Raw genomic sequence first — 22835 nt, 5'->3', positions numbered from 1 at the left:
AATCCCTTTCTTGGTGGCCGTATGCATCTTTCCGATGCAGAGGCCGGGGATGTCCCCCTTTTCTAAAAAAAAGGAATCCCTTTCTTCTCCTTCTCTTCCTGCCTGGAAGTGCTCCTTTTCTTGGCTTCTAACCAGGTAGAAGATGGACTGTTAATTAGTACTGCAAATAGTCAAGTAGTACTTCTTGCTTGCAAGGTGAGGCGAAGATGTCCTACATTTGCCTGATACAATGCCTCTGCAGCCACACACGGATGATGGTCGCTGATGGATTTTCAGTTTCAGATGCTTCACAAGACCAGGTACCATACCACCAGATTGAATTGCACTGCATCTTAATTGGCAAAGAGAACACCAGTGTTTAGAAGATAACACACTGCCTGGCATCTCAATTGCACAGCAAGCACAAGTGTTTAGACATTATAGACAGGGTGTAAGCGTACAAGCTGTTCAGCTTTCGCTCACAAATATTGAGCAAATCTGTGATGGTTATCATAAATTTGAATGAAGTGGCAATCAGGTGTACAGAGAACTAACCGCTGTCACATCTTCACGGTCAGCTTATCAACATCAACCAGCCCAAAACAAAATTCAGAATCACTTCGAGAATAGCTGGAAGCCCAATCGAAGAGTTCATCAGATCCCTGAACAAACAACAGGCAAAAACACTGAATCACATGGCCACCAATCAAAAATAACAGGACGGTGGCAAAATAATGAAACCAATTGGCATTGTTCGACCCCGTCACTGCAGCACCACGGTAGATCCGAGAAAAACACCGTAGCAAAATCACAAAGGTACTAAGCAGCAAACAGAGGACAAAATTAGCACCAGATGATAACTGAACTTCTCATTTGCATTTCATTCCAGCATCAGGCTACATAGGACAAGACGACACATCATATCAACACCACCAACACATGAACCAGATCAGAGCACATGAAAAGCTTCTACCCAGTATTGTCACCGGCGGCGACCGAAAACCTAGGCGCGCTCCCCGCGGATGCGGCGGGCGAGCTGGATGTCCTTGGGCATGATGGTGACGCGCTTGGTGATGGGGTTGTGTACCTAGGGTAGGATCATGGACCTGATCCAAGTAACTTACCCTAGGACATCCTTAGAAGAGGTCGCCTTCCAGTCGACCAACGAGGATTCACTCGACTGGCCTGAAGGACTCGACCACGAAGACTCACTCGACCACCAGGAGGTCAAGAGGCACTCTGCACTGCAACGGCCTGTAATCAAGTAGACTTTATGATAGTAAAGTCACTTTATGTGGGGCGTTACCAGTAACGCCCCAGACTTAACTCACCTTAAACCCTCTCCTGCATGGGCTGGCTAGGGTCCTGGCGCACTCTATATAAGCCACCCTCCTCCACAGGCAGAGGGGTTCGGCACCTTGTAATTCATACATTCATAAACCACTCGACCGCCTCCGGGCTCCGAGACGTAGGGCTGTTACTTCTTCCGAGAAGGGCCTGAACTCGTACATCCTTTGTGCTTACAACCTCTCCATAGCTAGGACCTTGCCTCTCCATACCTACCCCCCACTCTACTGTCAGGCTTAGAACCACGACAGTTGGCGCCCACCGTGGGGCAGGTGTTTTAGCGATTTTGTGGAGAAGTTGCGATTCTTCCGAGTACTCTCATCATGGTGTCTGCTGGAGTTTTGGTCAAGGGTCAAGAGATCCGTCTCGGCACTCTCACCTTCATTGCCGACGACTCCGCATGGCTCCAGGAGGCTCCACTCGACGTAGACGCGCTCCCCGTCCGCGGTGCGACGCATTTTCGCGCATGTGTCCGCGGCGTTCTGCTGCGGCAACCGTCGACCCAGTATCGGTCGGCTCCTCCATCGTCCACCCTCCCGGTCTCCCGCCAGCGCAAGCGCTCAGGCCGGTCGAGGCTTCAGCGATGGGTGAGTCACGCGGTGGCTCGCCAATCGGCCACTACACAAGTTGCGGCAATCGAGCCCAACGAATCTCTCTACGGCTTGTTCGATCAGTCGACTGGCTCCGGAGAGACTGCATCCGAGTGCGGAAGCAGTGATCCAGCGGCGGAAATCTTGATGGTCGACGGGCCCCACAGCCCTCCAGGCTTCGCCCGTGGTGGTGGAGCAGGTGACGGCGGCGACCCTGCACGAGACTACGAAGAGTACCAGCCCGAGCCACTCGACTCTCTGCAAAGAGAAGAGCTTCGCCGCAGGAACGAGGATCCTCTGCGTATTCCCATCGCAGGAGAAACCCCCGAGGCTCGTGCCTTGGAGGAGGCGCGTCTGGCCAATTTGGCCGAGCGCACTCGACTGGAGAACCTTCAGCGAGCACTCGACGAGCGCGCGCGGCAACGAGTTCCCGACACCAGTCGACGTCAACTCTTCCCGCCGACTCAGGTATATCGAACCCCAATTCAGAATTTAGCAGCTGCGACCCGTATAGCAGAGTCCATTCAGCCTTCGCAGTCGGAAGCTGGCAGAGGTTTGCTGCAGATCAGGGATCTGCTCCGGGCAGCAGGAGATCAGAATTCAGCCGTGTCTCAGTCGCGCAACAGAATTCACAGTCGATCTGTCACTGTGAATACGGTTCAGTCGGCTCACAGCCCCAGATCGCCTCCGCGGTGCGAAAGGCGTGAGAATCGGCGAGATCAATATGGCGACAGACTCGACCGAGATGATAGGCGTCGAGTGTCCTATTCCCCTCCGAGGGGTGGGTCTTACGCTCCTCGGCAGCCAGATGATAGGCGTCAGTACAGTACAGGGCGTAGGGTTCCAGTTGACCCCAGAGAGCCAGGCTTCGACGCGCGATCCATTATCGTGCAAGGGTTGGTCGACCGGAACAGAGCCCATCGAGGCGCACTCGACAGAGATGTACCCACGAGCAGTCGAGTACATGTTTCTGGTCCTGAATGTTTCAGCAGAGCTATCAGAGCCGCAGTTATCCCCGCCAATTTCAGGTTGGCAACAGGAGTCAGCAAGTTCACTGGTGAGTCTAAGCCTGAAACTTGGCTTGAAGACTACCGAGTGGCAGTTCAGATCGGTGGTGGGAACGACGAGGTGGCCATGAAGCATTTGCCCCTCATGTTGGAAGGTTCTGCCAGGGCATGGTTGACTCAATTACCTCCTAGCAGCATTTACACTTGGGAAGATCTGTCCCGAGTGTTCGTCAGAACGTTTGAAGGGACTTGCAAGCGACCAGCGGGATTGACAGAGTTGCAAGTCTGTGTGCAGAAAACTAATGAGACTCTCAGAGAGTATATTCAGAGGTGGATCACTTTGCACCACACTGTGGAAAATGTCTCTGATCATCAGGCAGTATGCGCCTTCAAAGACGGCGTCAAGAACAGAGAACTGAGTTTGAAATTTGGTCGAACCGGTGACATGACCTTGAGTCGGATGATGGAGATTGCTACCAAGTACGCCAACGGCGAAGAAGAAGACCGACTCCGAAGCGGCAAGCACAAGCCGAGTCAGTCGGAAAAAGGAAACACCAGTCGGAAACAGAAGCGGAAGGCTGAACCGGCAGCTCCTGGAGAGGCTCTGGCCGCGACTCAAGGAAAGTTTAAGGGGAAACCAAAAGGATCCTGGAACCATGCTTACTCCGGGTACCACCAGATCCGTCTGTACGGGCCCGATGAGGTAAAAACAGCTTTCATCACTCCATTCGGGTGCTTCTGCTATATCACCATGCCATTCGGCCTCAAGAATGCCGGAGCCACATTTATGCGAATGATTCAGAAGTGTCTACTCACCCAAATCAGTCGGAATGTGGAAGCTTATATGGATGATATTGTTGTCAAGTCACGAAAAGGTTCCGACCTGCTCGCTGACCTCGCCGAAACATTTGCCAACCTCAGAAGGTATGATATCAAGCTCAATCCATCAAAGTGCACATTTGGAGTTCCTGGTGGCAAGTTACTCGGTTTTCTCGTTTCCGAACGGGGAATCGACGCTAACCCAGAGAAGATTGGCACTATTCTCCGAATGAAACGCCCTGTGCGAGTGCACGATGTCCAGAAGCTTACTGGATGCTTGGCCGCATTAAGTCGATTCATCTCACGACTCGGTGAAAAGGCACTGCCTCTTTACCGACTGATGAAGAAGGCTGACAAGTTCGAGTGGACTCCAGAAGCTGATGCAGCGTTTGCCGAGCTAAAAGCTCTGCTCTCCACCCAGCCGGTGCTTGCTGCTCCAATCAGCAAAGAGCCTCTGTTGCTCTACATCGCAGCCACAGGACAAGTCGTCAGTACTGTGCTAACGGTCGAGCGGGAAGAAGAAGGAAAAGCTCTCAAAGTTCAGCGCCCAGTGTATTATTTGTCTGAAGTCTTGACTCCATCCAAGCAGAGATATCCTCATTATCAGAAGCTTGTTTATGGAATATACATGACCACAAAGAAGGTTGCTCATTATTTCTCTGACCATTCCATCACAGTCGTCAGCGACGCTCCACTATCAGAGATTTTGCACAACAGAGATGCAACTGGTCGAGTGGCCAAATGGGCGATTGAACTTCTTCCCCTTGATATCAAGTTTGAGGCAAAGAAAGCCATTAAGTCCCAGGCGATAGCAGATTTCCTCGCCGAGTGGATTGAACAACAGCAGCCGACTGAAGTTCACTCGGAGCATTGGACCATGTTCTTTGATGGCTCTAAGATGTTGAATGGTTCCGGTGCTGGGGTTGTCCTGGCTTCCCCCAGAGGAGATAAGCTCAGATATGTTCTCCAGATTCACTTTGATTCCTCCAACAATGAGGCAGAATATGAGGCCCTCCTATATGGGTTGCGCATGGCCATTTCACTCGGCGTCCGTCGCCTAATGGTCTATGGCGACTCTGATTTAGTGGTCAATCAGGTGATGAAAGAGTGGGACGTGAGAAGCCCAGCCATGACTGGATACTGCAGTGCAGTGAGGAAGCTGGAGAAGAAGTTCGAGGGGTTGGAGCTCCATCATATACCCCGACTGAAAAATCAAGCAGCTGATGATCTAGCAAAGATAGGTTCCAAGAGAGAAGCCATTCCGAGTGGTGTGTTCTTGGAGCATATACACACTCCGTCAGTCAAAGAAGATCCTTTCACCGAAGAAACTCCGCAGCCCAAGAGCGCCACAGATCCGACTGAAGTTGAAGTCCCAGCGGTGGTCGACTTGATCATGGAGGTTTTAGTGGTCATTCCCGACTGGACGATTCCGTATGTCGCATATATCTTGAGGAAAGAGCTTCCGGAGGATGAGGAAGAGGCTCGACAGATCGTCCGTCGATCTAAGGCCTTTACCGTAATCAAAGGACAATTATACAGAGAAAGCGCGACTGGAGTCGGTCAGAAGTGCATAACACCAGAAGAAGGTCGACTCATCCTCAATGATATTCACTCGGGGACCTGTGGTCATCATGCGTCCTCTCGGACCATCGTGGCCAAAGCATACCGAGCCGGATTTTACTGGCCCAAGGCGAATGAGATGGCAAAAGAGATAGTGGATAAGTGCGAGGGATGTCAGTTCTACTCAAATATGTCGCACAAGCCTGCGTCAGCTTTGAAGACCATCCCACTCGTCTGGCCTTTTGCAGTTTGGGGGCTGGACATGGTCGGTCCTTTGAGAACAGGACGAAGCGGTTTCACGCATGTACTGGTGGCAGTCGACAAGTTCACCAAGTGGATCGAGGCTAAACCAATCAAGAGCCTTGACACCGGTACTGCTGTTAGCTTCATCAGGGAACTAATATTCAGATATGGAGTCCCGCACAGCATCATTACGGATAATGGGTCGAACTTTGACTCAGAGGAATTCAGAGCTTTCTGCGACTCCCAGGGCACACGGGTCGACTACGCATCAGTCGCCCATCCGCAGTCGAATGGACAAGCAGAGCGAGCTAATGGACTGATTCTCAAGGGACTGAAGCCTCGACTGATGCGTGATCTCAAACACGCGGCTGGAGCTTGGGTCGACGAACTTCCATCTGTACTCTGGGGACTGCGGACCACGCCTAATCGGTCGACCGGAAGAACTCCATTCTTCTTGGTCTATGGAGCCGAAGCAGTCTTGCCGAGTGATCTTCTGCACAATGCTCCTCGAGTTGAAATCTACAACGAAGCAGAAGCTGAACAAGCGCGGCAGGACGCAGTCGACCTTTTAGAGGAAGAAAGGGAGATGGCTCTGGTCCGGTCGACCATCTACCAACAAGATCTGCGCCGTTTCCATGCCCGAAATGTGAGAGGTCGAGCCTTCCAGGAAGGGGATTTGGTTCTCCGAGTGGATCAGCACAAACCACACAAGCTTGCTCCTTCTTGGGAAGGCCCCTTCATCGTCACCAAGGTTCTCCACAACGGGGCGTACCATCTTTACAACGTCGAGCATAATATCGACGAGCCCCGAGCTTGGAACGCGGAGCTACTCCGCCCATTTTACACTTAAGTTTTATCACTCGGATGAGTTGCAATAAAGTACTTCTGTAGTTCATGGACCTCAAAATAATAGTGTCATAGTTCCTCCATAATTTCTGTCACTTTTTATTTTTGTCCACATAAAAACTCCCCTCAGTGGGTGACTTAGCCGCGAATCCGTTTCGCCTAAGTTTGTAAAAATCCTACCGAGTGGTGAGCCAGACTCTCACTCGGAGGCTTAGCTGCGAATCCGTTTCGCCTAAGTTATCAAAATCCTACCGAGTGGTAAGCCAGACTTTCACTCGGGGGCTTAGCTGCAGTCCAAGGACTCGCCTAAGTTATCAAAAATCCTACCGAGTGGTAAGCCAGCCTTCCACTCGGAGGCTTAGCTGCAGTCCAAGGGCTCGCCTAAGTTTATCAAAATCCTACCGAGTGGTAAGCCAGCCTTCCACTCGGAGGCTTAGCTGCAGTGCAAGCACTCGCCTAAGTTTATCAAAATCCTACCGAGTGAAGAGCAACCCTCTCACTCGGGGGCTTAGCTGCAGCCATGTGCTCGCCTAAGTTATAAAAATCCTACCGAGTGGTAAGCCAGCCTTTCACTCGGAGGCTTAGCTGCAGTCCAAGGACTCGCCTAAGTTTATCAAAATCCTACCGAGTGGTAAGCCAGCCTTCCACTCGGAGGCTTAGCTGCAGTCCAAGGGCTCGCCTAAGTTGTGAAAATCCTACCGAGTGGTAAGCCAGCCTTCCACTCGGAGGCTTAGCTGCAGCCTCGTGCTCGCCTAAGTTATCAAAATCCTACCGAGTGGTAAGCCAGCCTTCCACTCGGAGGCTTAGCTGCAGCCTCGTGCTCGCCTAAGTTATAAAAATCCTACCGAGTGAAGAGCAACCCTCCCACTCGGGGGCTTAGCTGCAGTCCAAGCACTCGCCTAAGTTGTGAAAATCCTACCGAGTGAAGAGCAACCCTCTCACTCGGGGGCTTAGCTGCAGCCCTGTGCTCACCTAAGTTATCAAAATCCTACCGAGTGGTAAGCTAGCCTTCCACTCGGAGGCTTAGCTGCAGCCTCGTGCTCGCCTAAGTTATCAAAATCCTACCGAGTGGTAAGCCAGCCTTCCACTCGGAGGCTTAGCTGCAGCCTCGTGCTCGCCTAAGTTATAAAAATCCTACCGAGTGAAGAGCAACCCTCCCACTCGGGGGCTTAGCTGCAGTCCAAGCACTCGCCTAAGTTGTGAAAATCCTACCGAGTGAAGAGCAACCCTCTCACTCGGGGGCTTAGCTGCAGCCCTGTGCTCGCCTAAGTTATAAAAATCCTACCGAGTGAAGAGCAACCCTCTCACTCGGAGGCTTAGCTGCAGCCCTGTGCTCGCCTAAGGTATACAAATCCTGCCGAGTGGAGAGCAACCCTCTCACTCGGGGGGCTTAGCTGCAGCCCAGTGCTCGTCTAAGTGGACTAAAGATCAAATCGATTGCAGCACAGGCACCTTGCTTTGAACCTGCAAAAGACATTCCGAGCCGAAGGCAATCGTATTCAAGCACCAAATCCAAGTTTGAATCGACATCTAAAGGAACCGAAAGTGCTCAGGCGTCAAGCCTGTTAAGGTTTGTCGGTTACATTTTCACTCGGCATACCGAGGCAAATTTAAAGCGTCGAGCCAGAAGAAGTTTTTTACCCCTCCTGTGGAGGGCTGGAAGGTGCAACAAATTCATCAAGGTCAATCCCGTCGGCGATCCGAGTGGCAGCTGCAAGGAAAGTTTCCATAAAGGATCTGAAGTCGTGCTTCTTGGTATTGGCCACCCGAAGGGCCGCCAGCTTCTCTTCTCGCGCATCTTTGCAGTGGACTCGGGCCAGACACAGAGCGACATCTGCACCACACCGAGCCGAGGACTTCTTCCACTCCTGCACTCGACCAGGGATCGTGTTCAAGCGGGCCATCAGCGACTCAAGGTCATTCTGAAGTGTCTCCTCAGGCCAGAGCGTCGAGTCGATGCGAGATGTGGCGGCCTTCAGCCTTGCGAGATAGTCCACGACAGCTGCAACACGAGACTCCAGTCGGAAAACATCCATGGCAACTTCGTCGTTCACCGGAGAATTGACGGGGTCAAGGTTTGGCTCCAGTCGGCTGGTTTCTTCTTCAAAGTTTTGACAAAATTCTGCAAGGGTGATCACTAAGTCAAGGAGATAGTCGAATGGAAAAAGCCACAATTGGAAATAGTTGCCAAACATGGAGGTCTACCTTCAAGCATAAGGAACAACTTCTTGGCAAGGCCACTCAGGAAGGCCTCCAGTTCAGTTTTCTTCTCAGTCAATTTGCTGACTTGGTCGGTCAGGGCAGCTTTATCAGTTTTCAGTCGACTGACCTCCTTGTTGGCAATCCCAAGAGCAGCTTTCAGATTGGTATTGTCTTGTTCGAGCTTGGTGACTGAAGCTAACTTCTCGTCGGCAAGCTTGATCTTCTCAGCTAGCTCAAGGTCTTTCTTCTGCTGGGCCTCCCTTACCTTATCTACAAGTTACAGCAAGATCAGATTTTGAAACAAGCAAGGGGAAAAGCAGTCGTCAGGGTCTCACCAAACATACCTTCGGTCTCCTCCTTTGCCTTTGTCAGCTTCTCCTGAACTAGCTTCAAGCTCAGCTCGACTTGAGTATGCTTGTGTTCCAGCTCTGAGTAGCGAGCCACAAGATCACAAGAGTTCTGCGAAGAACCAATCGACTAAATGTTAAATATAATTCACTTCCGAGTGAAAAAGGGAAAAACTCACGTTTCTAAGACTACAGCCGAATACAAGCATTCGACCGTAGTCTCGGGGACTACACCCAGTGGGTGCACTCAGCGTGCCCCCACTAATCCTGTTGAAGACAAAGTCGACCAGTCGACCTCAAAAAAAAAATTGACGTCATAAAGCCTAAAGCCGACTGCCAGCAGTCGACCTTAGCCTTGGGGACTACACCCAGTGGGTGCACTCAGCGTGCCCCCACCGGTTTGTGAAGTCCAGTCGACCAGTCGACTGGCAGAAAGATTGACATCATAAAGCCTAAGGCCGACTGCCAGCAGTCGACCTTAGCCTTGGGGACTACACCCAGATGGTGCACTCAGCGTGCCCCCACCGGTTTGTGAAGTCCAGTCGACCAGTCGACTGACAGAAAGATTGACATCATAAAGCCTAAGGCCGACTGCCAGCAGTCGACCTTAGCCTTGGGGACTACACCCAGCGGGTGCACTCAGCGTGCCCCCGCTAACACGGAGTTTATTCGACACACCCAGTGGGTGACTAATATAAATTCCGGAAAAGAAAAGTTTTTGGTAGCATATCCAACAGAACAAACAGCGGTCGACTGACCTGGACATTGCTTTGGAGGGCAGAACTGGCGTCATAAGCTGCCTGGCTCGCGTCCCGGATGGTCTTCAGCTGCTCCATCATGAGTCCCGCCTGGCGTATCGCCTCCTTCGCTGCGCCAGCTTGGTCCTCTGGGACGTGGTGCGTCGTGAAGAGGGAGGGCTGCTGAGCACTCGTCAGTGGATTTGCGAAGGACACCGTGTGTCGAGTGGTGTTCTCTTCCTCCACAGTCAGAATCTCAGGCGCCGTCACGTCCTGAGGCACCTTACTGGCGGACGCTTTCCGACTCCTCCTGTGCTTCAGCGGTTCTTCATCCTCGTCATCATCAGGAAGATTGATAACAGTATTGGGCGGAGCTGCGAGAAGAATCAGGATCAGAGGTCGCGAGTCAGTCGACTAAAAACGGTGTTAAGAATACAGTACCTGGGTTCGAAGTTGCCGCATCCTCCATCTCGTGGTCATCGGCCCGGGCCGAGGTCTCAGAAGTAGCAGCACTGCAACTCCAAAGGATCAGTCGACTAACTTCAGCGTCGACCAGAAATAAAGTTCACACAGAATAAGAAAATATGAGCAGCACGGTTACCCTGATATGGTAGGGATGGACACCTTCATCTTCGGCAAGAGTTTGATCGGCTTCGACGAGGCCGCCCTGGGCTGCTTCGGCGCCTTTTCAGTCGGCGCTGGAGAGGTGGTCCTAGGGCGCTTGGTCGACTGCGTCGCAACCCCCTTGACACGTTCAGTCGAAGGGTCGTGGACGAGCTTCGACCGCCTTTCCGAGCGCGGTGGCACGACCTCCTCCTCCTCCTCCTCTTCCTCGTCCTCGACGTCGTCTTCATCACCGACATCATCATCATCGTCGTCATCGTCCTCTGCGACATCCGAGTCCCATTCCTCCTCTTCCTGGCTCTCACCTCCGCTCGCCTCGCCCTCCTCAGTCGAAGCTTGTGCCCCATTGGGCATCGAGTACAGCTCGGTGAGGGCCTAACAAATGCCCAAACAAGAATCAGTCGACCAGTCGGCAGGATTAACAGAAATGAATACGACGAGGGCGCAGTGGAGAGCAGAGCAAGTGTACCTTGTTTGAGTCGCTGTTGTGGTCGAGTGGAGGAACCCTTCTGGCTCCGCGCGGGTTGTCCTTGTTTCCGGTGACGGCTGCCATCCATCTTTCCAGAGTGACATCGTCGACTGCTTCTGGATGGACTCTGGTCTCGTCTTCGGTCCCACAGTACAACCACATGCAGTGGCTCTGGAACTGGAGAGGCTGGATGCGACGCCTGAGGAAAACCTCCAAGAGGTCCATGCCTGTCACTCCCTCCCGAACCAACTGCACCACGCGCTCCATCAACATCTTCACGTCGGCTCTCTCCTCCGGAATCAGCTTCAGAGGGGAAGGCTTGCTCACTCGGTCCATGGTGAACGGAGGGAGTCCACTCGACTGCCCTGGCGTCGACTGGACCTGGCAGTAGAACCAAGTCGACTGCCAGCCTCTAACGGACTCGGGAAAGGTCATGGGCGGGAAGGTGCTCTTATTCCTCACCTGGATCCCCAGGCCCCCACACATTTGGATGACTCGGGTTCTCTCATCACCTGGGCTCGCCTTCTTCACGGTCTGAGAGCGACACGTGAATATATGTTTGAACAAACCCCAGTGCGGTCGACAGCCCAAGAAACCCTTACACATAGACACGAATGCAGCAAGATAGGCAATGGAGTTTGGGGTAAAGTGGTGAAGCTGCGCTCCAAAGAAATTCAAGAAGCCACGGAAGAAAATACTCGGCGGCAAGGAAAACCCACGATCAACATGAGTGGCCAAAAGCACACACTCACCCTCTTCTGGCTGTGGCTGCCACTCCTTCCCCGGCAGCCTCGCAGCTCCGTGAGGGATCAAGCCCTCGTTGGCCATGTCGAGGAGGTCCTTCTCTATGATGGTCGACTGGATCCAGTCTTCTTGGACCCAGCCCTTCGGCAGGCGGGATCTGGACGAGGACCCTCCGCGGCTGGTGGATCTCCCCTTCGCCTTCTCCGACGCCGACGCCTTCTTTGCGCGCTCCAGCGCCGCCGTCTTCTCCTTGGCCATGGTCGCCGGCGAGATGCGCAAAGGGAAGTGGTGCGGGGGCGAGAGCGAGCACGCTGGGCGGAGAAGAAGTAAGCAGAGAGAAGGAGAGAATGCTGAGACGCAGCACAGAAATCCTCGCCGGGCACATTTATAAGGTCCCTTCCGAGTGGATGACAGGTGGGCCCGGGCTATCTAATCATATCAGGAACAGTTATGCAGGCGGGATACGTGGCGAAAAAGGCGGCGCGGAGATCGAGGCGTCCATGCCCCGTCCCATCCGAACGCCGCGGTCCGCCCCGCTTCGCGCACGCCCCAAAATTTCGCATCCCGCGGAATCCGCGAGCAACAAATCAGTCTGTCAGGCGCGGTGTTTCTGGCGATCCGTCGCTCGGAGATCGTCGAAGCCTGAAAGATCACTCGACGCAAAAACAGAATGGATCAAGTCGACTGAAGGCAATTTGTTTCCTGTCGACAAAGGGATTCTTTGGTCCGGAACAGCGCACAACCGGAGCGCAAAGGTTAATCGGAAACGACATCAACTCCTTCTTCACTCGAAGCCTCGATCCATTCGGGGGCTAATGATGGGGTTGTGTACCTAGGGTAGGATCATGGACCTGATCCAAGTAACTTACCCTAGGACATCCTTAGAAGAGGTCGCCTTCCAGTCGACCAACGAGGATTCACTCGACTGGCCTGAAGGACTCGACCACGAAGACTCACTCGACCACCAGGAGGTCAAGAGGCACTCTGCACTGCAACGGCCTGTAATCAAGTAGACTTTATGATAGTAAAGTCACTTTATGTGGGGCGTTACCAGTAACGCCCCAGACTTAACTCACCTTAAACCCTCTCCTACGTGGGCTGGCTAGGGTCCTGGCGCACTCTATATAAGCCACCCTCCTCCACAGGCAGAGGGTTCGGCACCTTGTAATTCATACATCATAATCCACTCGACCGCCTCCGGGCTCCGAGACGTAGGGCTGTTACTTCTTCCGAGAAGGGCCTGAACTCGTACATCCTTTGTGCTTACAACCTCTCCATAGCTAGGACCTTGCCTCTCCATACCTACCCCCCACTCTACTGTCAGGCTTAGAACCACGACACTTGGCGTGGATGGCGCACAGGTTGGTGTCCTCGAACAGCCCCACCAAATACGCCTCGGCGGCCTCCTGCAGCGCGGAGACGGCGGAGCTCTGGAACCTGAGGTCGGTCTTGAAGTCCTGCGCGATCTCCCTCACCAGGCGCTGGAAGGGGAGCTTGCGGATGAGCAGCTCCGTGCTCTTCTGGTACTTGCGGATCTCACGGAGCGCCACGGTGCCAGGGCGGAAGCGGTGGGGCTTCTTCACGCCGCCGGTGGCCAGGGCCGACTTGCGCGCCGCCTTGGTCGCCAGCTGCTTGCGGGGCGCCTTGCCGCCGGTGGACTTGCGCGCCGTCTGCTTCGTGCGGGCCATCGGAGCCGGAGGCTAGGGTTTAGGTGTGGATGCTTCGCCGGTGAGGGATTTGAGTTTGGGTGGAATGGGACGGAGGAGGCGGCGGGGGTTAAGTAGGGGAGCGGGGCGTGGGCGGGGGATCGGGAATTTTTGGGGCGAGAAGCCGCGCGGCGTCGGGGTGGGGGCTGGAGGAGGGAGATGAGGTTTGGAGCGTTGGACTGGTAGAGAATGGACGGATGGGATTGGTTTTCTGGGTGAGCACGCGGATCGTGGGGAACCGATCCGTGTGATGGAAGTTCGTTGATTTGATTGGCTAGATGAGGTTTTTTTCTCTTTCGAGAATCATTGGCTGGAATCTTGATTATTTTTTTTAGTCAACCTCGCAAAGCTTTATTACGTCACAATGTTTACAGGGACGAAAGGAATACCCTCGCGTTGGCCTAACCAAACATGGCGGCCAACACTCAAAGTTAAAGCATGCTTTGCTAAGTTGTGAGCATCAAAGTTTGAGCTCCTAGACTGATAAACTATGTTACACGAAATAAAAGAAGAAACTTGCATCTCTATTTCCCTAACCACTGCGCCAAATGTCGCACTGCTCCTCCTGCCGATCTCACTTGCCACACCCTTGCAATCTGTAGCTGCATGTACCCTTGATATATGTAAGTCTGTTGCAAGATCAAGGCTCTCTCGCAACGCCAAAGCTTCTAAAGTAGCTGGATCTTTAACATGCTTGAAAAATAAAAGCCGATGCACCTAGAAAAACTCCTTTCTGGTCCCGACATATTGCTGCCACAGCTCCGAACCGGCTCCTGCTACCCACCACAGCGTCAACATCCAGCTTTGCGTAGCCTCCAGGGGGAGCAATCCAGATCGGGTGTTGCACAATCCCACTCCGAGTTGCATGTACACTTGGTACTATAATCTGAATATCATTTATGTAAGAGTTTATGAACCCATGTGTTGCTTGTGGTGATTTGAAAATGCCCTCATACAAAGCTTTCCTCCTTGCACCCCATATAGCCCACAGTGTAACTGAGAACCTAATGAAATCACCGGGTTTGGGGGCTCTCATCAAAGCAAATAACCATATTTTTGGGCACTCTTGCTGCTGGGAGCTCAGTTGGTCCAGTATATCCTCCGATGGTAGCGCCCAGGTACATCTCGCCATGGGACAATTGAGCAGCGCATGTCTCCAAGAGTCTGTCATACCACACAAGCCACATGCCCTCGTCGTTGACATATTCCTCCTATGTAAAACGTCTCCTGACGGTATCGAGTTTCGAGCGAGGCGCCATAGAAAGACCCTTACTTTTCTTGGTACTGCGACCTTCCAGATTGCCTTCCATTCTTTGCTTTGTCCCTCACTAGAAGATGTTGTTTCTGCCTCATCCAACCATCCCACTCTATCATATTTTGTTCGAACTAACATGCGGTACGCAAACCCGACCGAAAAATTGCCCCGTGGTTCTTCCCCCCAGGACCAGAAATCATCAACACGTCGTGTGCACAAAGGTATCTGCATTATTGCTTCGGCATCAAACTCAGTAAACACCGCCCGGATCAACTCATCCTTCCAGGAAGCCGTAGATGGCTCAATTAGTTCGGAAACCAAGCGTGGCGGGGCTGCCACCCGAGATGTGATCGGTCTCTTGTAACTTGCTCGAGGGATCCAGTTATGATCCCAGATTCCGGTTGAAACACCATCACCAATTCTTCTGACCACTCCTTGCGCCATCACATCCCTTCCATCTAAGATTGCTCTCCAAATTTGGGACGGGTGTGACCCCAACTCAGCTTGAAAAAGTGATACCTCCGGGAAATAAACGGCCTTCAGAAGCCTTGCACTCAGAGAGTTAGTATCATTCAGAAGCCTCCACGCCTGTCGAGCAAGCAAAGCTAGGTTAAAAAGCTCCATGTCCCTAAACCCCATACCTCCCATGTGTTTTGGCTTGGTCATGACATCCCACGATACCCAGGCTGGCTTGCGTTTCCCCCTTCTGCTTCCCCACCAAAATTGGCGAATGATGGATGTAATGTTGTCACAAAGCCCCCCGGGTAGCCTGAAACAAGCCATGGAGAATACCGGAATAGCTTGTGCCACATATTTTATAAGGATTTCCTTCCCTGTCGCCGATAACAGCTTCTGCATACAGCCTTTCACCTTCGCCCAAACTCTGTCGCGCAAATATTTGAATGTGCCATTCTTCGACTGGCCCACATCTGTTGGCATACCAAGATAGTGTTCGTTAAGCGATTCATTGTGGACATTCAAACGATTCTTCACTTCATCTCTAAGATTCTGTGGGCACCCTTTACTGAAAAAGATTGATGATTTCTCAGTATTAATTCTCTGACCCGAAGCATTGCAGTAAATGGTCAGTAGGTTTGACACTCTTTCTGCAACCTCAGCGCTAGATTTGAAAAGCAACAGGCTGTCATCTGCAAAAAGAAGGTGGTTAACGGCAGGAGCCGTTGGCGCCACTCTAATACCTGCGAGTGTAGATGACTGTGAACTGGATTTCAGGAGGCACGAAAGGCCCTCTGCTGCAATCAAAAATAGGTAAGGTGAGATAGGATCTCCCTGCCGAATTCCTCGTGATGGGTAAAAACGCTCGAGTCTTTCTCCATTAAACAAAACTGAGAAGGAGACTGAAGAAACCATAGCCATGATTTTGTCAATCCAAACTGATGCAAAACCCAACTTCTCCATCATGGCCCTCAAATAGGTCCACTCCAGCCTATCACAGGCTTTCATCATATCTAACTTCAGAGCACAAAAACTATTGTTTCTTGACCTGCTTCTCTTCATAAAGTGTAGGCATTCATAGGCACAAATTATGTTGTCCGTGATCAGTCTGCCTGGCACAAACGCAGATTACTCCTCAGAGATGATGTCTGGTAGAACAAGTTTCAACCTGTTTGCGATAACCTTGGAAGCAATCTTATACATCACATTGCATAAACTGATCGGCCTGAACTGCGAGAGAAGATTGGGATTAGTTACCTTAGGGATCAGTACCAATACTGTGTCATTGATAGACTCCAGGCTTTCCTCTCCTTTCACAATTCTGAGTACTATTCTCGTTACATCCTCGCCGCAAACATCCTAGTGCTTCTGATAGAACAAGGCTGAGAAGCCATCTGGGCCAGGTGTCTTAGTGGGAAACATTTGAAAGAGAGTTGTTTTCACCTCATCATTAGTGTAAGGGGCACACAAATCTGCATTCATAGCATCGTCACCTTTCTTGGTACTTGATCAATAACTTGCTGTATCCCTTGCACCCCTTCCGAGGTATAAAGAGTCTAGTAAAACTCATTCGCCATTGCCCTTAATTCATTTGGATCGTCCACCAAAACCCCCATAGAATTTTCCAAAGCTTTTATCATATTTTTCTTCCTTATGAGGCTCGCACGCATGTGGAAAAACTTAGTATTTTTGTCACCGGAGGCCAGCCAGTCAATACGTGCTCTCTGTCTCCACATTATCTCCTCCCGGTGGTACAACTCAATTAGTAGTTTTAAGCTCAACATGCGTGGGTGCCATTCTGAGTGGGTCACCTTGCAGCTCATCCAACCTCCTTTTCAGGTACTTAATCTCCTTTCTCACACTCCCGAACGACTGTCGGCTCCAATTTGTGAGACCAACGGAAACACGCTGCAACTTCTCCTGTAATTCCCAGACGTTATTGCATGTGCCGTGCGCTGCTCACTCTGTCTGAACAAACCCCTTCAGCCCTTCGTGCTTCTCCCACATCGCTTCATAGTGGAAAGTGCGCCTTTGTGGTTCTCTCTGGCCCCACCCTAGGTCAAGTAGAAGAGGGCTATGATCTGATGTCGCCGCCGTAAGATGTTCAAGAGAAGCCGCAGCGAAATGGGCCATCCAGGGTGCGTTTGCTAGCGCCCGATCCAGTCTGCATCTGGTATAAGTCCCTCCAACTACTCTCTTTTCAAAAGTCATCTGTCTTCCCTTGTAGCCAATATCAAGTAACATGCACACATCCACTGTGTCTCTGAAGGCTCGTATTTGAGTATTACTTCTCATCCCAATTCCATCGTGTTCGTTCGAATGTAAAACCTCGTTCAAATCCCCTATGCACATTCATGGAAGGGAGCTAGATGTGCTAATATTTTTCAGAACGTCCCACGTCCGGTATCTCAGGTGAGTTTGAGCCTCGCCATAGACACACGTCAGTCTCCATGCATCATGATTTTCTTCCTGTACAGAAACATCCAGGTGGTAACGAGAGTAACCCAAAATGTCAATCTTTATTTCATTGTTCCAAAATAGTCCAATTCCACCGCTCCTACCCTCACTATCAACCGCATATGCATTATCATATCCCAATGTAGCAGCTAAGCTTTCTACCCTAGATCCTTCTATCTGAGTTTCAACGATACATAACAGGGTAGGGGCAAACTTCCTCACGAAGTCGCGAAGTTCTTGGACTGTCGCGGCGTTGCCCACACCGCGGCAGTTCCAGCAGAAAGTACTCATTGGGCCTGGCGGCGCTCCTCGAAGGAGCCCGTCAAATTCTTCACCGGGATGCTTGAACTTTCTCTTTCTTCTCCTTCTGTCTTTGAGCGCTTCGGGTCTCTGGTCGGGAGCGGGCTGACAACATCACCCACCGGGACAATGGCTAGATCTGTGGCACTTGGATCCCCTTTGTTGCTTCCCTGGCACCATAGCATTCTTCCCTGAAACCTCCCTATCCATCCGCTTTCTGCTAGGATCATCAACAGCCATATCCTCCATGCTTGGTTGCAAACCTCGCTCGTGATCATCATTCCTCCCAAAATCTGCACTATCGCTTCTTGGTGTCCCTCTGTTTCCCCTACCTCGGCCTCCACGCCGTCCACCACGGCGACCCCGTTCTCCTCCAGGGCCTGCAGCTTGCCTCATGATCCACGAGGCACAAAGATCCCTAAAGACCAGTGCTTGAGGGGGATAGATTCCGTTGCCGTGTTCCTTGAACGTATGGCCTAGATGACCACAAACTGCACACCAATCCGGCAGGCGCTCGTACTTGACCCTGTATGTCTGCCTCTTTGACTCCCTCACAAGCGACACAACATTCTTCAGGGGCCTGTGCACATTGATCTTCACCCAAACACGATAAAAATTGCCAGTAAAGTCATGCAACGACGTTTCTGCGAAAAGTACCTCTCCTACCTTGGCCGCCAGTGTCGGCACCAGGTGTGCATACAAACTAGGGACATCATGTATTTGGATCCAGATATCCAGGGTATCAAGCTTTACTTGAGATGGTTGGGTCACACCATCGTACGGCGTGATGATCACAGCATGTCCGCGAAAATTCCATGGACCCTCTTCCATGACTCTTTCCCAATCGCCGAGGCAATGGAATTGCAGCGTATAGATATTATCCTCCAACGGCTTGAAGTTCACCACCTGAGCCAGATCCCAGGCTGCTCGCATGTTTGTGAAGAACCAACTTTGGCTGTAGGGTTTATCGATATGAACCCTAGCTACCGCCATCCATCTAACTGCATCTTGGGGAATAGCACCCTCATCTACCTCCACATCATCCATGTCATCTTCACAGAGGCCCAGCTCCGCCATCATCCTTTCTACCTCCGACGCAGATGAAGAGGCATTAACTGCCGCCGATCCCGAACCCATCTTCGTCGCCATAAGCCAAACCCTAGCCCGATCGCTGTAGAACGCCGGACTATTGAAACTGTGGTGCTGCCCTACTCCGAGTCTCCGTACCAAGAGAGGGCAAGGATCAGAAGACCCCGCATCGTCTCGGTGTTCGATCGACGGGAGGGAACAAGGTAGATCTCAACGATGGCGATAGAGTCGCCGCCGAGAGCAAAAAAAACCCTAACTAGAGGGAACCCTTGGCTGGAATCTTGATGAGGTGAGGATAGTGTATCCGGGCCAGCTCGTACCTCTTGCCAGTCATGGCACGGCCCGTGGAGGCCCGATTAATAAACAGATCGTGCCGCGTCTTCAGGCCCAGACACGGCTCCTTTGCTAATCGGGTTGGCCCGCTGGCACGTTAAGCATGGTTTGTCCAATTATTTTAAAAATAAAAAATAAAAAATAGGAAATGCTATAGTGAAACAAAAAAGGGCAAAGCGTCATGTGGGATAAATCTTGAGCTTTATTAATGTCTGCCTTGTTAAAACATCCCGTTGTTGAGAAGGAAAAGGGGTGCAAAGCCACGCTCTAAAATTACAAAAGAAAATGAAAGGTCGCCTCATATTGAGTCATTTTTATAAGGGAAGTTCAACCACCTCATATGTTTTGAGCAAAAGAGAGGTCGCCCTCTCCTATTTCATTTAAGGAAACCAATGTCTGTTTACAGCAAACTGACATACCATCCTACTCTCTTTTTTGCGAGAACATACCATCCTACTCCCTCCTTTCATCTATACTAGAACATAAAAGCGCGCGTTGCTCCGCCCGCTCATCCTGAGATAAGAATGATAGAACTCATTGAACGATTATTACTATATACAAGTTTATAAATAAATAATATATACACTTCTAGCACTGGGAAATTACCTTCTCCACCATGTCGGATAAAAGACCTAGATAACCCAATCCAGGGGGGGGGGGAGCAAAAAACTGTTGTTGGACAATGGATCAATTTCTTTCTACTTCTGTAGTTCCATGCTGAAGTACAATGGCATTGCAGCATGGACACAATGTGAGATGAATTGACAATATGTAGCACCCTGAAAAAGGGTGAAACCACAAGATGTTCTCTTTCCATCAGCCAACAATCTAGTATATAAGCAACAATTTATGACTAAATTTAGTAAGTAACAAAATCAATTAGTGGCATATACGATGACCGCCGGATGCAATAATGTATCACCTTCTCTTCTGGATGCATCAACTTCAAATACTCTTATAAGGGTTGCTCCATCCATTATGATTGTAACATCAAGAATATCATCCAGCAGCATCTGTAAGTCACATATGACAAGTTAGTTCATTCCAACAACAAAAAATAAAATAAAAATGGCGTTCCAGAATCTGTCAGTAACCCTGATTAGACCACAAAAAAGACAGTACGCAGTTGCAGAATACACTTGCTTTCACAATTTTCTTAATATGAAACAACTATTAGTCTAATATTATGATTGTTGTGTACTACCTAGTGGATCTCTTGCATGACATGTGAGGAGGGTCTGACTGCTTGCGTCAGGTGATCTGTAGTAAAAAAAACAAATTTATCATCAGTATGGTACGTAGAAAACTAAGCAGCTGAGGTGAGATTATGAGAGAAGAGCAGAAGGCTAATCTCTTTTAGGTCTCCTTCTGCTCCTCCCCTGAGGAATTTCGTTTCTTTTGTAAAAGGATCTCGTGCGTGGAGGCGCATCCCCTGGTGTTGTAGTTTTTTTTTTTTGAGTGAGCAACGCCTGGTATTGTAGTAGGCGGGCAAGAAAAGTATGGGCCGCGCAGGCATCTCGGCCCGATTCATAACAAGGCGTCCAGGTAGCTTCCTGGAGCAGCAGCCCATCAACGTAGCCAGCTGGGCCGCTGGGGTGGCAAGATGGAAAAGGCTGACGGCGTGGAGTGGAACGACCGAGGTCATGAGCCATCCACAACGTTCAATGTATCTATCGAACAGTTTTGTCTCAAAAAAAAAATCTATCGAACAGTTGATAACGTTGAATCGCTGTGGAAGGGTGTAGCTCGCTGCGTTATACTGTTTCTCAATAGGGCCTAATGCGTTTTTCGAGGTTAACTTTGATCAAATGTTAGAGCAATAATATATGACATGCAACTTACACAAAGCATATCGTCAAATTCATATGTGAAAGAAGCTTTCAATGATATAATTTTCACGGTATGCATGTCATGTACTATTAATCTTGTCAATAGTCAAAGACGTTCTTGAAAATTGCATTAGGTTCTATATAGATGGAAGGAGGGAGTACTCAAAAGACCAAAATACACCATGAGGCCAGTCCAACAACCTCATACGGAGAGATGATAACCGATTGAACATGCAACAAACAATCAACCAAACTAATCTACTACCTTTACATCTATATTTATCTCTCACCCTAGTTGACTCCTTCTCATGCTTTGTTGTTCTTCATCTTCAACGACATTGAACCGCGAAGCTCTTGGGGCTTTTGTGCGTACAAGATTGAGTTGTCGAAGTCCTACGACCGTCTAGATTGGGACTTCTTGGAGAATATGATGAAAGGTTTAGGTTTCTCTCACCAATGGATCGAATAGATTATATCAATCCGTATCCTCGATGAGTTACTCCATCAAATTTAATGGAACCCTCGTTCAACCCCACATGTGGCCTCCGACAAGGGGACCATCTATCGCCATTCCGTTTTCTGTTTGTAGCAAATGGGCTCTCGGTGTTGTTGCAGAAGGAAATTATTGATGGTAATATCACTTCTTTAAAAGATTTATCATGGTGCTCTAGGTATATCTTACATGTTGTTTACCAACGAAATGTTACTTTTCCGCAACACGCATGATCTGCAACTGTTTTGATCCCTAGAGGTCGAGATAGCAGCCATGGATCAAGGGCTAATTAGATTTGTCATTGATTATGGAATCAGACTACGTCAAGCTGCTACAAATGGTGCAATCCAAGGAGGTGAGTCGGCTGAGGATGTTTATCGTGTCAGTGAGATCAAACGGTTTCTAGCTCACAAAAGGAATGTTTAGTCTAGCTAAGGTTAGTAGGCACACGAATTGGCGAGCCATAGTCGGAGGAGAACTTTTGGTCTACGCTCTATATGAAAAATAATTTAGTAATTAAATAAAAATTCAACCAATCTGAAAGTTTTTTGAAATAATCTTGACCTTCCATTGTACTGGTAAAAATAATTCCACAAAAAGAAAAAATCTTGTTATTTTTTTTCCAAAAAAGACAAAAAATGGTCAAAATAGTGTGAATAGTGACCTACAATAACAAAAAAAAAATTTGCCCTGAAGTCAACACTACTTTTCTATTCGTGAAAAGTTATATACTCCCTCATGTCCTTTTTACTCCGCGTATTAGATTTATGTCAAGTCAAACTTTGCAAAGTTTGACCAAAATTATATTAAAAAATATCAACATCTACAGTACCAAATATATATATATATATACTATGAAACTACATTTCGTAATGAATCTAACAGTATCGATTTAGCATTGTGAATGTTAATACTTTTTTATAAGTTTGATTAAAGTAGAGATACTTTGACTTTGGACCAAACTTATATGCACACTAAAAAAGACCGGAGGAAGTACTAGTGTAAAAGAAAGTCAAGTTTATCGTAAAGAAAATCTAAACTTTTTTGACTCTCTTTTTATTATCAACTTTTTCCTCGTATGAGGTGTATATACATGGAGGAACCAAAGGGGATTTCCCGCCCATAGTCTTGCCAAGAGTAATGCTAGACACACGGGCTATTTAAAGGGGGTTTACGGGGTGGTTAAGATTGATTGCAGGCCACCAATTAGTGAAGAGCATGCAGCGTGGTACATGAAAGTCCGTGGTTTTTTCGTGTGTGTAGTATTATCGTAGTCTTGCCTGCTCACTATGGGGCATAGTTGACTCTGATTGTTAATTGTAATCACCGTGCTTGATCAATGAAAGTTCCTTTCTTTCAAAAAAATTAAAATTGCGGAAGACTCGTTTTTATTCACGGGGTTT

At 49.8% G+C, this 22835-nt stretch overlaps 1 protein-coding gene across 1 annotated transcript; it reads right to left on the bottom strand.

Annotated features, from left to right (window-relative positions):
* Positions 1 to 944: 944 nt before the first annotated feature.
* LOC123151078 (histone H3.2-like) lies at positions 945 to 13318 on the bottom strand. The gene is made up of 2 exons (XM_044570862.1): positions 12856 to 13318; positions 945 to 1046 (listed from the first exon to the last, which is right to left on the bottom strand). The coding sequence occupies exons 1-2, from the start codon at positions 13200 to 13202 to the stop codon at positions 983 to 985; spliced, it is 411 nt and encodes a 136-aa protein (XP_044426797.1). The 5' UTR covers positions 13203 to 13318; the 3' UTR covers positions 945 to 982.
* Positions 13319 to 22835: the final 9517 nt, after the last annotated feature.

Source organism: Triticum aestivum, chromosome 7A (assembly GCF_018294505.1).
Source record: "Triticum aestivum cultivar Chinese Spring chromosome 7A, IWGSC CS RefSeq v2.1, whole genome shotgun sequence".
Taxonomy (NCBI): Eukaryota; Viridiplantae; Streptophyta; class Magnoliopsida; order Poales; family Poaceae; genus Triticum; species Triticum aestivum.
Note: the sequence above shows the minus strand (reverse complement) of the source record. Positions and strands in the feature narration are given on the sequence as shown.